The following is an 18012-nucleotide window of genomic DNA, read 5'->3' on the forward strand; positions in this document are numbered from 1 at the left end:
TAACTCCCGGAGTTTCTGGTTTAAAAAGTCTGAGGTGGGCGGGGCTTAGATTCTGCACTGCCTACAGGTTCCCAGGTGACCCTGCGGTTGGTCCCAGGATCACACTCGGAGAACCACTGGATTCGGTGATCTCTAAGATCCCTTGGCAGCTAGCTCTAAACAATCTAACACGCTTCATGGAGATATTTCTCTCATCATAACTGATCAACGCAAAATAATGAAACCTCTTCCCATTGTTTATGAATCAGGAAACTATGATCTCTACTAGAAAGCAGATTTTCTTCAAGTCCATTTCCATAGAGTAAATGGCTTCACGGGAGTGCGCCTCGCGAGACTTGTGCACCTGAAACGTTCTTACTGCTTTGTTCATTCACCATCTGTATTTTCATTGTCCCTGATGAGTGTGCTCTATACTTTGCTGTTCAGAAGAACTTTTTTAACATCATTAAGAAAATAAATAAAACTAAGTGACTTTGGGCACTTGGTTTTGGAAACTCTGTTATGTGAATCTCTATTCTAATCTCTTCTTAGTTAATCCTATTTTGGGTCAGTCGAGAAGTGGCCCAGGTACAATTCAGTGAGTCTTATCACCCCATCATTAATGTTTAATGCACAGTGTTTGGATTTAGCGACTATTGTGGAGGTAACCGGATCTCCCGACGCAAAGGGCCTGGGATCGGAGAGGCAGGCTGCCTACCCAGACACAAAAATTAGGCCACGTAACTGGGACAAGGTTGGAAGATTGGAAGGTTTTCATGTGAATGAACTAAAAAAAAAAAAAAAAAAAAAAAAAAAAAAAAAAAGATCAATGTGTAATCAGTGTTAATTTACCTTTGAGGTCCAGTTAAATGTCCTCTGCTTTTCCTGTTTTATTATAAAAATGCATTTTCTTTAAAAGAGAATTTCCTTATTTTGCTTTTTGTATGGACTCAATTTAGAGGAAAATAATATATTCAATTCCTAGGAAAAACAAAACAAAACACAAAACTTTGGCCTCAAAATCAGGATACCTGGTGTCCAGTTTCAGCTGCGTGACCTTGAGTGAGTCATTTAACCGTATTGGGCTTCTGATTCTTTACGGCGGAATGAGAACGTTGAACCAGCTGCTCTCGGAAGGCTCCTCCAGCTCTAAGTCCTACTTTGCTATTACTGCTAATTCCTGTTAGACAAAAGCACAAAAGCAAATGTGCCTGCCTCCCCACCTCCTCCCTCTTTTACTTTCCTTCTTCCTTCCTTCTTTCCTTTTTTTCCTTCCTTCCTTTTGCATTAAGTCACACTGGATTAACGGCTACTAGAAACAAAATTCTCGCTGGGTTATCAAAGTGTAAGTTTACTTCTTGTTCTTGCAAACTATAGCATGGCTGTTTCTGGCCTCTCCTGGGCATCTGTGTGTTCTACATGCTGTGACTCAGAGATCCAGCCAACTTTCAAATGATGCCTCTTCATCCTCCAGGGCCTCAGAATCTCCTGTAAAAGCCTTGTCCGGGGAGTGAAGAGAGAGTCTGGGAGCTCTCACAGAGGTCTTGGGGGCCAGAGCCCTTTCCCTGAGCCATAACTTGCCACGTGGTTTCATCTGGACACGGTGGGCCTGGGAACGGTGCTCCCCTGAGGCTGCCCAGGAGGAAAATGAAAATGCTTGGTGAATGCATGGGATCATCTCATCCGCAGTTCACAGTTCATTCGTTCCACTAAATATTTACTAAGTGGCCACTATGTGCCAAGTGCTATAGTTGACGCCAGGACATGATAAACTACCCTTTTCTTACGAATCTGAATTCTAGTGGGGGAAAATATATACGCATGCATGTGTGTGTGCACAAAATATGCACAAATGTAATACCTATGTGGAATATCTATTTGTAGTAATAATTCTGAGATTAAAAAAATACTATCACAAGGCAATAATAAGTAAATATTTTGAGAACTTATATATCAAATATAATTCTAAAGATAAATATATAGTCACATATTTTTTTCATTTAATCCTTGCAGTGACCCTATGAAGCAGATGCTACTATTATTGTGCCCATTTTGCATATAAGAAAACTGAGGCACAGAAATGGTAAAGACCTTGCCCAAGGTAGGGCCAGAGAAAGTGGCAGACAGGTTGGGGCCAGGGTGCATGTGCTGTACTGCTACTCTGAACAGAGAGATAGATGTTCCTGTAGTGTAGCTGAAACTTTCTTAGAACCCATTCATAACTAATTTGCTGAAGACTAAGGGACACGTGAATGGGAAGACATCATAACATAACTTATTTCTCAGACCACACTTGGCTTCAAAACCTTGATGGTTTCCTGTTGTCTGTAGCTTATGGTTTAAGTTCCTTAGACCCTGGCCACCTTCCTTCAGTTTTCTTCACTCCTCGTCATGCCTGGCCACACAAGACACACCACCTTCCCATGGTGTGACGACCCAGGACATGTATGGCCTTTTGACTATCCAGTTTGACTCACCATTGTCCTGCATCCGAAGCCAGCACTAAGCTAAAGCACCTCTGTGCCCTCTGGAGCACACAATAAATGCTAATTAAATGCTTGACAAATTAAATCAAAGATAGTAAAGTGAGGGCAAGGGAGAGCCATAGATTCTACAGAATTTAAGGGGATCAAGGACTTACCCTAAATAAATGCAATACGATCATGTTTAGATATTCACAACAATTTTCTTGCAAGATGATGTAGTCTAGACTTGTGCACTTGCAACCCTATATAATTTTGTTAATTAATGTCACCCCAAGTAAATTCAATAAAACATTAAAAATAAATAAAGTTATTAACATAAAAAAGCATATTAAAAATGAGAACATGTGAATGCAGGATCTTTCCTTTTTTATTTATTTAAAGGAACATGTGGGCAGATCCTTTTCTGTGAAAGTACAAGTGCCTTACGGGAGACCTTTGAGAACCCCTTGGGTCTATGTTGTAATAATGCTGGTTTCCATATATGAAAGATTCTTAACAATGGCTGTGACTCAGCCTCCCATTGGTGCAAGGAAATGCGATGTGAGTGAAGGCACAGTATCTGACAACATTGAAGATGAAACTTAGTGCTTACAAAAAGCTTTATGACTTAATCCCCAAGTTTAAATAGAACTATTTTCGATGATGATGATGATGATGATGTTTTGTTAGGTCTAACTAGCTAAAAGACTATTTTTCAAATATTGTAATTCATCCAGACATCAACAATTGCCAAAAGGCAGTAGCTTCTAGAGAGTGCAAATCTAAACCCAGACTCTCTGTATTTTTACAATCAGTATGTTTTCTTCTCTGTTGCAGCCCGATTTTCCTGCCTGTTTTGATGAAGTCAGCATTACTGCCATGGGAACAGGTCTCTCACAGTCTCTTGTATTCAATTACTTTAAAAGGGGGCCCATCGCGCTCCAGAGTTTTATGATCTCATAATGAAGATACTTAAATCCCAAACCACAAAGCAGGTTATCTTGATACAAAACTATTTTTATTGGCTAAGAAAATATTTAATATAAAATTAAAATGTGATCCAGTAAGCAGCCAATAACCAACCACAACAGCAAGTGTCAGATAAAAGGACACGTGAAGCCCCAGAGACTCACAAGGGATGATGAAAATTGGGGAAGGATTACAGATGTCTATCTTCAAACTATAACTGTGGGATCATAACAATTTTTTTTTAAACCAATAGTAATGGCTTTGACATTGCAAATGAGTGTGGGATGGGCATTAGAAAGACTCTCTTGGGGACTATGAGTGTACTGAGTGGTCTGAACGTAAATGGAGCAGATGGGGTTGCCATTAGAACAACAATCGTTTCCAGCCTCCACCCCAAATTGTTGTTTCTGTCCCAATTCCAAATATCCTGTCTGATTGTCAGGTTGCGTGTCAGATGACATGTCCGGGTACTTGGTTATAAAATATGACTGTTATGGCCACAAGACCGGGGGGGGGGGGATAGAATGGAGTGTTTTGAGAACAAAGAATAGAACAGAAAGGCAACGACAGAGCATCCTTTCCACAAATGTTTATTGTGCGCCCGTTGTGCGTCCACTGTTCTAGTTCTTGGGTCACAAGGGTGAACAAAATAGAAAATGCCCTTGCTCCTGTGGAGCTTACATTCTACTTGGGGGAAAACAGACAGGCAAACATAACAACTACATATAAATTATGTTAGATGGTGGTGAATGCTATAGAAAACCTAGTCTGGGCAAAACAGATGAGAAAGAAGAGCGAGGGTGATATCATTTCATCTAAGATGGTCAGAAAAGGTTTGACTTGGAGGGAGACAGATGAGCTGTACTGACATTGGTGGGGGAAGGGGGGGTTATTCTGGAATAAATAATGCGTGAAAAGGCATTCCTATGGATGGTGCAAGGGGTGTCGGGAACCTCAAAGGTATTCATGGAGCTGGAGAGGTGTGTGTGGGGGGAGGAAAGTGGTGGGAGATAAGCCCAGGGAATTGACATGGTGGGGCAGTCAGCTTGATAGTAGGCAGTCTGCTTTTGCCCTGAATGAGGGAAGAAGTCCTTGTGGGGTTTAGCAGTGGAGGGGCATGGTCTGACGTTCATTTTCACAGTCTCCCTCTGGCTGTCCGTTAGGGAGAATACGGCAGTAATTCAGGTGAGAGGTGCTGGTAGTTTGGACAGAGCTATAACAGTAGAATAGGTGAAAAATGATGGCTGCAGTCCGGCTGTGCTAATGAATCAGCTATTTAGTGTAAGAGAAAGAGGAGAGTGATTGAAAAACAATTATATAAGAACAAAGAAGAGGAAAGAAGAAAGGAGGAGGAAGGAAAGTAGGTAGATGTCTAGAAACATGCATGCACAGAGGGCTAAGACTATCCTTAGGACTTCTCAGGGGGATGTCCCGCTCTGGGGTCAGGCAAAGGGCTCCAGAATTTGATTGCTTTGAGTAGCAGCCTGTAATTCTTGGTTCCTAAACATAACTTGAAGGTAATTTTATGCTGGCTGCATTTCCTGACTGTTAAAATCTACTAATGCCTAAATGTAGTTTTGTTGTACAGCCAACCCACTGTGCGTGGGACAGGTGAGTAGCCTCAGTTGGGAAATTGGATGGAAGAGAAAGTGGGAATGTCATGAAGGTCTGGGAAGAAGAAAATCTCTCCTTCTTTTGTCCCTAGAGAATGATGACCTTGAAAGAGTAAGTCTTGGCTTACAAGGCATGACTGAGACCATGTGTAGAATAGATATCATTATTCCCAAACCCAAATTTCATCATACAAAGGTTACGTATATTATTTGCATTTGAGTGCTTTATTATATTGGAATTGCAGTGATATTATTAACATTTGTACAAATGCACAAAATCTTGTCTCTTCTTGCTAGAAAGAGATGTAAAAATCTGACCTAGTTGAACAGTCTTAATGAACTCATTGTCCATTGGTAACAATAATGTGTTCACTATGCAACAAAAAGCTTAACATAAAATTAAACATATTAAATGCTGCAGCAAATATTTACAGGTATGTACCCCCAAATTTTTTTCTCCTTCCAGTAAGGAAGGTGGTTGCTTTACAAATAGACAAACAAACACAAAATCTTTGCTGTTTACAATTACAAACAACCCCCCAGTCCAGAACTTAAAGTGACAGCACCTTTTTTTTTTGCGGGGGGGGGGGCTTCCTTAGTTAACACTTACTTTGTACAATGATAAACCTTTCTCTTTTAGTTCTATGTTTGGACAATATTTATATTCCAGTTGTCCTGGAACATTGTGTTTGAATAGAGCCATTTTTCTGGCCCTTTCCAGAAGATCCCAAACCCCATGTCCTCTCCAGGGAGAACATTTCAAAGCTTATCTTTTGTTCTAGACAAACCTCAAAGGCAGAACTCCTCTCTCTGTGAGGCAGGTGTGACTGAGAAGAAGTAGAAGGAAAGAGGGTAAGTAGGTCTTTCGCTTTGTTTTGTTTTCCTGGTTGGCTGGTGGGAAAAGGTCCTTTTTCTTGAACCCTCCCCACTTAACGCACTGTGATACCTTTCATGGCCTTTCCTGGCCTCCTGTAGTGTCTGGCGCATTGTAAGGGGCAAACTTAGTCTAGTGAGCTGAGTGTGTCTCAGATTCTAATGACGTATTTAAAGCTACTTTATTCAGTTCCACATTCTCTGTCCTGAGGCTAATATGATCCTGTAAAAAAAAAAATTCTACCAAGTTCTGTAATATGAAATTCAATGTAAACAAATCTTAAATGGCTTAAGATGAACTTTCTAAATCCCAGCTTCTAGTGAGTTAAATACTGTACGTTGGTCTAAATATAATAATTGATAATTATTGATCCCCCTCAGATGATAAGCTTGGAAAGGTATCAGAGTGCCACTTAAGGACATTAAGCTTTTAACACATGCTGGCAATTTGGCCTCTCCCCCTCCCCCCACCCTTCAACTTATGGTTAAATATTTTTATTTAAAAATAGACAATTTATACGGAAAAAAATATATAAACACTCTTTAAGCAATTTGGCTATAAGCAGTACATCACTGAAAAACTCCACAAGAAATAGTAAAATATTTTGAATGGACATACAATTTTTTTTTTAGTTTCACAACACAATGAGCTAAGAGGTGTTTTTTTTTCTTTTCATTTCTTTGTTTTGGAGTTTACTTGTAAGTTTATTGCTTCAGTGTCTTCTTGTCCTTTCTTAGATTATAATTGTAAAATAGAGGCGCCGTCCTTAATTAGGTTACAAAGCAACATTGTATTTTTGAGATGTGGGAATGAACGAGTTAGGACCACTGTTACTTCAGCAGAGACCACGGCTCGGACCGTAGTCCATCGTGCACCAAAGATGCACAAAAGAGTACGTCTCCTGACTCATTCAGGACACTTTGGTTCGGAGGATGAGATAGGAAGCTTCTTAAGTGTAGCTTAGCTGCTGCCTCACATCTGTTGCATCATATAACATTAAAAAAAAAACAACCCCAAAAACATGCTATGGCAAAAAAGGGTAGAATATAAACTCGCTCTCCTGGGCGTTTTTGTAGCAGGCTTCAACTAGGCAGATGTGAGAAACACACCTTCGCTAGGCTACTAAGGACCGCTCTCAAACGTACCTGGTGCAAATATCCAGTCAAGTCTTGAAAATGACACGGCTCAGAGCCTTGGAGGAAGGGAGGGTGGGTCCGGAGAAGGGGGAGAGGGAAGGCAGATTTGAGGACAGGCAGGAGGTTCAGAAGAGAACCAGAGAAAGGGATCAGAAGAGCTAAAGTGCAATTGTAAAATATAAATTATTTTAAGCAGAAGAGAGGTTCTAAACGGCTACTGTTCGCATAGGCACGGTTTTATTCAAATTTAAACGGGTCGTTTGGTTTTCCTTCTCAGATAAGACTGCATCATGGAGCTTGAATGGCTTAACGCGACAGCGCATTGTTGGAGAAGGGACAGAAAGGGCACTGGAGAAGCTGAATAGTGCAAAGCATTCTAGGAAATTGGGGCGGGGTGGAGAGAAGCAGAGATGAAGTTGTTTTTACACTTTTTACAAGAAAGTGTTCCAGTTACAGTTACGGGTTCCCTTTAACTGAACTCCGCTCCCTAACAGCTTACTTTAAACATGGGAAAAGAAAAAAAAAATGTTAAAAAAAAAACAGAACACAGATTAAAAATATAACTCACAGAGCAAGAAAAATCCTTGAAATTTCTATGCAAAGAGATCTCAGCAAACATTTCCACCGAATGATGGAGAACAGCCCTCTGCAACAGGAAGATACACACGACTAGAGTAGTTTATTATGGACTAATACTTTATAAACAAGTAGATCCTACAGAAGAATACTGTCCAAATGGAATGTTTAAAAATAACATTTATTAATAAATATCTTATAAAATTCTAAATTAATAGATTCCTGCTCAAATTTTACTTTGGTCCTTGAATTCCACTGTATACACACATACATACATATATATTTTTTTTCGTAGATGATTTTTATTAACCAGAAAGAAGCATATTCTATCCTAACTGGATGGCTAGTTTTATAGCAGTTACTGTAGTTACTGTAGCTTAACCTCCCCCCCCCCCCCTCTCCCCAGCCAAAGGCTGGTCTTTTACCGCAGCTGGTTTGATTTCAATGCCGAACTCAACTAACACACTAAAATTGACTTCACTAAGAGGCAACAATCGCCTGGACATTCACCCCTGACGCCTCTCTATTTGGAACTTGAGCTGAGTTTGAGTTCACTGACTGGATAAGCTCCAAAGAGCCTTTGCTCCGACTAAGTCACCCTCATTCCAACAATGCATGCAACGACAGCAGGCACTGGCTCCCACGGCTGCGCTGAGGCAATAACTTGCAAACACGGACGCAGAGGTGGGAGCGGGATGGGTGGGAGGGGGGAGGGGAGACTTCCAACCTAACACCTGGGTCTGACATGAGTGCAATTATCTGTGGCTAGGATTTTCATGATTCCTGTCCCCCCCTCCCCCACCTACATTGGGAAATGTCTTAAGGAGAAACAATTAAGCTGTGAATGCCTCGGTTTAGGGGAGGATTCACCTGGTAGAAACGCTATCGGGTGTACCTATCTAAATTGTTAACTCCCATCGCAGAAGGCAGGAGAGAAGAAGCAGGATTCCCAGGTGGGTTGGCAGTGACTTCAGAGGCAGATGCTGCCAATAAAGTTACCCCACAGGGAAGGGAAGGGCCGCCCTGCAGAGAGAGCCCTCTGCTCCCCGGAGTGGATGCTCCGGAGGTCATCACCACTGATTCATGAAACCATGGATGGGTGACCCAGTCATTCAGTGGGAGACAAAAATGGGATAGAAAGATGTTAATCCAGATTGGCAAAAAGTATCGAGCAAGAGGGAGGACTGATTATTCCCCAGTCTGGAGAAAGCTAGGCCTTTAAGGGAAATCACTTAATATTGATAAGCCCAGGGTTGGATCTGACCAGTGAGCCTTTCTGTTTGGGATTTCAAGCTCTGAGAACTAGCTGGCGTCTTCCATTGACTGCGTTTCCACACTGTTAATGAATACACCTAAAGGCCCTGAGTATAACAAGAAGACAGTTTATTCTAATTATATGTTGAGGCCCTCTTGCTAACGTGTGTGGTTGGTTTGCCTACTTAGCATAAAGAACAGACATAATTGAGCTATATATAATGCACATCAGTCAAACTGTCAAGTTGCTGAATTAAGAAAACTCAGGCAAGTTCTTAACTGCAGAGGCTTTTGGTTTAACAACTAAATATTTCAATCAGGAGGTGGAACGGCAGTAAAGTAAACCATAATTTTAGTGACAGCCCACTCCCTGGGCATTCTGGTATTACCAGTGGATTTTTTAAAAATCCATTTCATTAAGTGCTATGCATGCAGTAAAGAAAGAAAGTTTTTGTTTACTTAAAGCAACAAATAAAGTTAAAAAAACATTTCAATTAGCTCATCTTCCTTTTTAGGGGGGACACATAGATAATCCTAGGCTGGAGTGATGAAAACATTATCTTCCATTTTAATATAGAGATAGAATGTTAACTTCTTTTTTTTTAGTTCCGTTTTAAACGTTTCTTAGGAAACCAGTGAGGTTAAACCATTCAGCTGTTACTGCTGGGATTCAAAGCAAAACAAGACAACACAACTTTGAATTCAGTATTTAAAATACTTAAAAATGATATGTTTGTCTAAAATATAATAGAAAATCCTTTTGTTTGCATTTTTTCTTTTTTCTTTTTTTTTTTTTTCATTTTTGCTTTTGTTTTGATTTTTAGACCATATATCCATTGAGTTTTCTGGATACTCAAAACTTTCTTTTGAAAGCACTGAATACATGAAAAGATTGTTGATAAATATTGATTTAAAAAGTAAGTTAGTAGATAAAACTGAAACTAGTTATAAAAATCATGCTTCACAACCCTCATATTTTCTTTTTTTCTCCAAAATAGATTCTTACACTATAGTGAGAGAAAAAAAAACCACCCTTTTTCTGAACTCTTATAAAAGCTACACCTTTTGTAAAATACTATTTCTTTAAATCCCATGAACACACACACATACACACACACACACTCACACACACATACACACACACTCATGTTAGGCGGTCAAGCATTCAAATGGAGATGAAACATCAGCACCTGTCTAGACTGCTAAAGAGAAACATTAGCCTGGTTATTTGTGAGATGTGATATTAAAACATTAGCACAGTAGAATGGCTTGTTTCAAGGAGGCACAACTGTGGTTTGGAACTATCTTTTTAGAATGGGCAAGTCCACGAAAGTTGTTGAAAATGTAAATCAGAGTTGTTCAGGGGAGTGGAGCAGCCAAATCCATGGGGTCCTGTCTTTAACTGACGTGGGAGGGCGGGAAGTGCCCCACATGGAACGTTAGGCTTTTCCCTCTTTGTTCCTCCACTGGTCCATCTACTTTCACCCACCAGAATAGCAAAGCTGGTTCCACAGACTTCAGAAAAACAAAATAACAGTCGATCTTAGGCTATTAGCAGCTGATGACTGAACAATGTAATCTGTGTAGTGAATAGAGCCCTTCTGAATTATTATATAGTCCATGGATTTTCGACATTATAGACAGGCCATAGAAAACCGGTTGTAATTTGAGGGTGTGATATTATAGCCTCGCGTCCTCATTTGGACTTTCTCAGCAGAGGCTTACACGGACCCTTCCCTAGTGTCCCCACAGCTGGCGTTCAACAGTGCTTCCACCTATGGCTAAGCCACCTTTTATTTGCTCTGATTATTAAAAACCTTAAATCAGGCACATTACACATCTCCTGGTTAGTGTTTTTTTGTAAAACACAAGAGTTGAATGAACTCCAGCTGCAGGTCAAGGGCAAGGGAAGCCATGGCCAGGTCCACATTTCTGAGGTCTGCTTTTATTTTTTCTTTACACATTATTTTCTTCTTTATATGCAATGCTAAAGGGGGGGGGGAAATAAAACAGATGAAAGTAAGAATGAAGAGTAAATAGGGAGCCCAGGAAAGAGTAGAAATGGAGAGGGCCATTGGGCATTTGAGGAAGTGGACCAGGAGAAGCAGGAGGGGGGGGGGAGAAGATGCCTTGTGGTTTTATTTGGACATCAATGGACTGACAACATTTTATAGTAAGAGAAACAAAGTTGTGGAAAAGGCTCTGTGTTTATCTGGGATTCTGATGACATCACAGCACACACTTGACATGCGTGATGATGTCATTGGACTTCTCACCCAGTCACCTTGCATCTGTTGACGTCTAAATATGCCTCGTTTTGGCTAAAAGCTGCGGTTTAACAAGATTCAATGTCTCAGGCAAAGGGTTGAACTGAGAAGAATGAACCCATGGCTATATACAGAAAGAGTTCAGTTTACAAACGAGTAACTGGTACCAGAAAACTGGAGAAAGCACCAAAGCATTTCCCAAGCTGATAGATATTAATTGCATAACTCCCTTTTTTTTTTCTTATATAACTAAGTATAAAAGACAACATTTCCATAGTAACTATAAAAAATGAAAGCCAGTCTTTGAAGAACTGAGGAGTTTTCCAGGTCTGAGTTAATTCTAAAAATGCCCTTAAAAGAAAGGACGCAGGGTACACGGCAGCTCTTCTTGGAGGCAAGGTCTGACCCCTGGTTCTTAAAGAATCGGATTCAGGTCTGTTCGGTGAGTGGTGAGCTGGCTGAGGGTGGAGCTTCCCACCACCTCGCTGACGGCGGAGGACGTGGTGATGGTGTTATGCTGGATGACCTGCTGCTGAGAGCAAGCGGGGACAGGGCTCGCTGGAGGGCTGCTCTCCGGACCTAGGAGAAAACACACACACACACACCAATATAGCTCTTTCATGGGTGACCTCGTGGACTGCTCAGAAAAATACTACTAGACGTTTACGAGAAACAGAAGAGTGTTCACACATATTGTCCTGGGGGTTCATTTTAAAACTTTAAAATGTTAACACAAAGCTATGCCTTCCCAGTTTATAGCTACAAGCAAAGCCAAGCCATGCTTTCTACATCAGCAAAATGATTTGATGTGTTTGCCTCTTGGTATGTGAACTTCCCCATCTTATAGTTTCAAATAGCCATCCATATATCAAATGTGGAAAAATACTCACATGTGGTGGGAGAATCTGTGTTGCTCAATCTAAAAAATTATTTGAAAATAAATTGACCTTTAGCCATGAGTCCTTGCTCCTCCCACCAACCCCTACTCAACTAACATTTAACCAACCTATTGACATTCCAGGTGCAGAAATAGGGTTCTAAAAAAAAAATAAAAGACCCATTTTATGTACTGACAAACTGAGACTAAGTTACTAGTTGTTTGGCCCAGTGAATAATATGCAACATGTCCTGTGGCATTGGATGGGATTCACTCAATGATTCTTTCCCGCCCACAGATTTCTCTGAAAGACCACTGGTCATCGGGCTCTAGCACACCACTTTTCTACTGGCTGCAGAATTGGAATTTGACAGGGTTTTACCATGTGAAATGCCAGGGGAAGTTCAGCCAGAGATGATCAGGAGGTGGTGGGCGTGGCGATGGGTGAGGGTAGGAAAAGACGCTTCCCCCAGTGGAATAATATGGCAGCCATCCAGAATTCTAGTATGATGTCTGCCTGGGTGTAGGATCCAGACTTTACTTTGCTCTTTCAGTATAATCAAATGCAAAATTAGGAGGCAAAAAAAAAACTGAACACTAAATTAAAAAAAAAAAAAGCCAAAAAATAAAAAGTCAGTGACTTACTTAGATATCCTTGCGATTCTTTCTGCATGGCTGTTATTGGGCAGTCTTTATGCGTTAACAACAACTGCTTCAGCTGTGCCACCTCGTTTTTCAACATGGACACTTCATTCTGGGAAGAGACGTATCAAAGGCATATTGAGAAGACCGGTGAATACAAACTTAAGGCCCTGCACACTTTCAGCAATGAGATTGGCAAACTTTCCTTTTATGTCTGAATGACATTAGGAATGTCATTTAACAAGATTTGTATGAAAAAGTGTAGCTTTGCCTTCAATTTCGCCCTCACATTTACCAGGGACTTTCTGAAGAGAGTAGGTTTTAACTCAAGAGCCGGATCATATGAAAAGTGCAGAGCGGAGCATTTAGGTGTGCTGGGACCATGTTACTTGGGTGGGATTCTCCACTCTCCACTTGCTGAGTTACTCTAGCAGGTAACGTAACCCAGCTGAGTTCCAGCGATATTGTTTATAAGATGGGGATAAAACAAGTACAAAGTTCTTTGAGTTGTTGTGAGGATTAAATGAGGTAGCAGATGTAAAACGCTATGACCAATGGCTCGCACATAGTCAATACTCAATCAAGTTTAGCTCTGATGATATCACCTTTACACTGTCTGACAAACTCAGGTTGACATTCAACAGGGGACGGTGAATATGGGGCAACGGAAAGGACTGTGGGGCTTCACCCTGAAATGGCCTCAGAATAAGCGGACTAATCTACCATCAGATATCCCAAAAGTTCCACGTGGGCTAGATAGTTCAACAGAGCACGGCCTGCCGGCCTGACGCCCACTTAGCAGAAGGCACAGAAGCGTAAGGCACGAATGCTGGTCCTCTACGTGAGGGATGAGGTCAGCCCAGGGAAGCAAGGGACAATGAAGTTTTGGGCTATGATAGTTCTGTGGTTTCATTCACTATGTAGTTTGGCTAATTTCAGCCTAGAAACATTTTCCTTTCTCAGTAGCAGGTGTTGTGGACTGTGTGCATGTGCATTTTTCTTAGTCACTTAAATAAGTGTCTCAAATCTCCACTGAATGTAGTAATTCACAAAGACAGGTTCATGGCTTTGTAGGATAAAGTGCTTGGCACCACTGTCTACAAATATAAACTTAGAATAGATGGTTGGTTCCAAGGTGCTTCCACTTGATAAAAGTAAACTATAAACATAGCACTATCTCAAATAAGCCATTTTACAGTTGCGATACATAATACCCTCTCTGGCTAGTGCTCACTTGAGGCTGCCAGGCATTATGCTCGTAGGAGACTTTAAAGAAACAGGCACACAGAAAAGGGTGTTTTAACATTGCTGTCATTAAGTTTTATCTACACTTTCAATATGAACTTGGCTTTTCAGGCATGTATTTATCACCTACAAAAGTGAGTTTGGGATTCCAGAAGTTAATTAAAAATTTTTTTCAAACTTGTTTTAAACAATACATCCCATTTCCGCATCCATTTGCAAAATACATTATAAGCAATTAAACGTTGAGTTAGCATAAAAAACAGAATAAGAAAATTCTCATTTCCAGAGTTTTTCTCTTCTTTCTTCCAAAGTTTACAAAATAATAATAAAAAACTATTTGAGAAATTAGCATTATTAATGAATAAATCACTTAATTGCACAGGGAAATTGCTCTTAAATCTTAGAACGGTTAGGAAGGTGAATGGTACTTCCCACCTCCAAACGGGTATAATTGATAAAGGACCCTGTCAAAGTCAAAATGACCCTTAATTCTGATGTCCGTGGGACAACTTTATTTATAGGACAATTTATTTTAGCCTTAAACACTAATTCTTCCCTCTCTAATTTCAAGCCCATTTAAATGCAGATAGCCATCCCTGCTTAAAACAGCATGTGTAAAGCAAGTTACTTTTAAACCATGATATAGAAGGCAACCCCAGGTTAAAAACAAACAAAAACAAAACTAAAAAGAAGAAAAAGAAAACTAAGGTGTGTGACTATAGATACTTTTTGGCCACAAAATCAAATGTCACATGATTTATATCTGGACTATAGAAATGACACCTCTGAAGTTACAAGTGCTGGACACCTGCCCCCTAAGACACTCTCAGCTGCAGATAATGCAGATGACAGTGCTTAAAAAATAGACTCAAGCTCCAATTTTTAGCGAATCCAGCCACATTTTTCTTCTGTGATCTAGGAAAACAACCAATAAGGAAAGTATTTCAAACAAAACTAAAACAAGCCGGCCTTGCTTGCTTTCTTATGCTTTGGGAACAAAGGGAAAAAAAATCCGCTTTGTGGCCACCTTGGAAAGGTTGATTTTGGTCTCCATTTCTTCCCCTACGACATCCTGGGCAGTCACCTTTTCTAGGCAGTGTTCGACTTCCAGGCACGACGTGTTCTTTGCCCCTTCCTTAGGAAAACACTTGGAATTCCGTTCTTAGGGTTTCTGCAGTTGCAAAGAGCTCACTGGCCACAATACTTGGCACACTCCAGACCATTTCACAATCAACCTTTTGCTTCCACGAGAGGCCACAAGAAAACAGCACCCATCGCCACTATGAACAGCATATGTGGTGTACCAGCCTAGGTTCCAAGCCCCTACAGAGCAGATGACTTCAGTGGCGTTTTTGTCTATGAACAGCAAAGCACTTTATCAATAAATCAACAGATAGTAAGTATAGGAACGGAGGCCCTAGGAATTGTGAGGGTCTGTAAAAATGTGAAAACCTGAAAAGTTCCATGACAACTGGCCATCATTTAAAGATAATATGTGATACAGATATATTCCTTAATGTAATATGTGAGTAATTATGTCATTTAGCTGTGCTATAGTTAGGAAATTAATGCCAATTAATATTCTCAGTAGAGAAAAATAATCAGTCTCTTGTTTAGCTTATATACACATAATTATAATAATGATAAGGGCTAAATAATAATCTAATGGCCACAGAATTGACAGAAATTCATGAGGCAAGTGCCCAGCAGATAAAGGAACTCTCAGCTGAGCGTTGAGAATAATCGAGTTTGGCTTCTCAAGTTGCCTCACCAACCACGTGTAAGATAAGATGGCTGGGCTAGTTCTCTAGTCCTTTATTCTACGAGTGTTTCTGTGTTACCTTCTATTGAGAAAGTTAATGACCTAATAAGCCAATGAAGGACTCAGTCTTGATTTTTTTTTTTTTAATTCATTCGTTAACTACTTTTGGCATAGTCAAATATGCTGATGTTTTAAGTCTCGTATTTTTCTTAAGGGAGCCAGTGCTAGCACCTCCGATGCTTCCAAATCTCATCGGGGCGGATTCCAAAGCAACATTTATAGTTTCACTAAGTGCAAAATTTGGTGTCCATGTGTGTGTCCATACTGTGGAGGGTGTCTAGAGCCTTCATCGAATTCCATTTGGGTTAAGAAATGTCAAGGACTGTGGTCCTGGAGAAAGCAGAGGGAATGGTGTGCTGTGCACATGCATAATCAGCCCGAAGATTCCATCCTGATAGACTGACTGATGTAGGAAATGCACAAATACCAGACTGTATTTTAAATAAAAATCCTTTTCAAGGTAACATAAGTAGAATCACCTTGAATTCATTTGGGAAGAGAACAACCAGATAGCAAATGTTTCAAAATGCATGAAAGAAATGAAATGTGGCCTGCAGCTCTAGCAGGAGAATAACAACCAGGACTCTTGGAGACATTTTCCTTCTCTGAATTATCTGGCTTTATGAATTGAGGCAAATTACCAATTTTTTTTTTTAACTTCCCTGTGAAGGATAAAATAATGGTTTGAGGTTTTCATATAAAAGTGCTTTGAGAAAGCAAAATAGTCATAATCAGTAGTGGTTCTGCTGCTGAAATCGGCCCTTCATTTTTTTAAGCTAGTTTGGGGTTGCCGCCGCTAACAGAGCAGTTAGCCATTTAAGTAGAGTGTTGAGGGCAGAGGGATGCCCTTGGATTCATCTGTCCTTGAATGCCTAGGGTTGCCTGGGGATGAAGTAGTGCCTTCTATAGAGACATTCAATACTACAGTCATGTACTTTAAGCACTCCATGAAGTCCCTCAAAGCTGCACTTAACAGTTTTTGGTTTGGGACATGTCGTTTTGTTAATATGATAAACCCAGAATGCTTTTTTGATGCAAGCAACAGTCCGTTCAAAAAAACAAAACAAAACCCCATCAAAACGGGCCCCGCAGTAGAGTCCTTCCCCCACCTCTGTTTGTAGATTAGCTGAGGCCAGGTTTGGTTCATTCCGAAACAAAGGACTTTCAATTTGTCAAGCAACAGTTCCCATCTGGCCTATTCGCTTGCCAAGTCCCAAACCTGGGCTCATGTGTCTAAAATTTCAGCAGCGACTTAGGCCATGTGTCTTTGTACTAAAAAAGAAAAGCAATTATTTCTGTGGGTGACCAGATGATTTCCATATCATCTATGGAACACAAACAGTCCACTCCCTGAGCCCCCACGAGCAGTTGCTGAATTCAGGGCTGTTCTTAGCTACTCTGTCAGAGAAAAGGATGTGGATTTCTTTAGTTTAAGAACTTTCTAGAACGAAAGGTCACAGGACAAGAGGGTGAGGTCAAGAGAAGACTTGCTTGGGTCCTCATCCTGCTCCTTGCTGGTTGTGTGACTTCGGGGATGTCCTCCTCACGTCCCCCGAGCCTTGGTATATCTCCCTCTATAAAATGGCAGACTGGGTGGTTTCCACTATCTCCCCCATTTCTTCTACCTGCGCTGACCTCCTGGGCGGAGGTGTGTTCCGAGACAAGGACACGGAGTCTGGGAGTTTGGTTTTGTTTGCTTCGGTCTGCTTTTTTCCCATCTGAAACTCTGCAACCCTAACTAGAAGGTTCTATGCTGGAAAACAAATCAAAAGGGGCGGCCGGCCATCTAGACCTTGGCTATTCCATTTGGCTGGAGTTTGTTTGCTTCGCACCTTCCACTTCTGTTGACTTAAAATTTGACTCACGGAACCGGCCTCAGGAGAGACACCTTTCCTTTTTGACAAAGGTCCAGTGAGAGGGGAAGGGTCACGCAGAGGTGGCAGAATCTGCTCCCCTATCGGGCATCCCACAGGGTGCCCCAGTGTGCTCGCCGTCACAGGCACCGACCGGGCAGTGGCTGCAGTTTCTGTCCCTCGGAAGCAAAGCAGTGGTTGGAAAACAGCAACAATTTGTTCTCTTCAGAAACTGTCCCTTCCTCAGGCATGGCTTTAACAACTCCAAATATTGGTGCCTGTTGAATGACTCTAATAGGACCATTTTTTTCCCCCTGGTTTTCAGGAGCTGGAATTCTAGTATTTCCTTTTCATTAGCCATTCTGACCCTAAAGAAATTAAAAAATTCATGGATTTGGGTCTCGTAAAAGGTAAATTTACCTTGTGTGTTTTCTAAAAGC

General features: G+C 40.9%; 1 protein-coding gene across 3 annotated transcripts in view; it reads right to left on the minus strand.

Annotated features, from left to right (window-relative positions):
* Positions 1-9861: 9861 nt before the first annotated feature.
* CREB5 (cAMP responsive element binding protein 5) overlaps positions 9862-18012 on the minus strand; it is a 407936-nt gene continuing 399785 nt past the window's right edge. For all 3 annotated transcript variants that reach the window (XM_066354151.1, XM_066354152.1, XM_066354153.1), the window contains 2 exons: positions 12656-12764; positions 9862-11712 (listed from right to left, as the gene is read on the minus strand). In XM_066354151.1, coding sequence (XP_066210248.1) covers positions 11549-11712; positions 12656-12764 — 273 coding nt within the window. In that variant the 3' untranslated portion in view covers positions 9862-11548. The remainder of the gene's footprint in view (positions 11713-12655; positions 12765-18012) is intronic.

Source organism: Saccopteryx leptura, chromosome 12 (genome assembly GCF_036850995.1).
Source record: "Saccopteryx leptura isolate mSacLep1 chromosome 12, mSacLep1_pri_phased_curated, whole genome shotgun sequence".
Classification (NCBI taxonomy): Eukaryota; Metazoa; Chordata; class Mammalia; order Chiroptera; family Emballonuridae; genus Saccopteryx; species Saccopteryx leptura.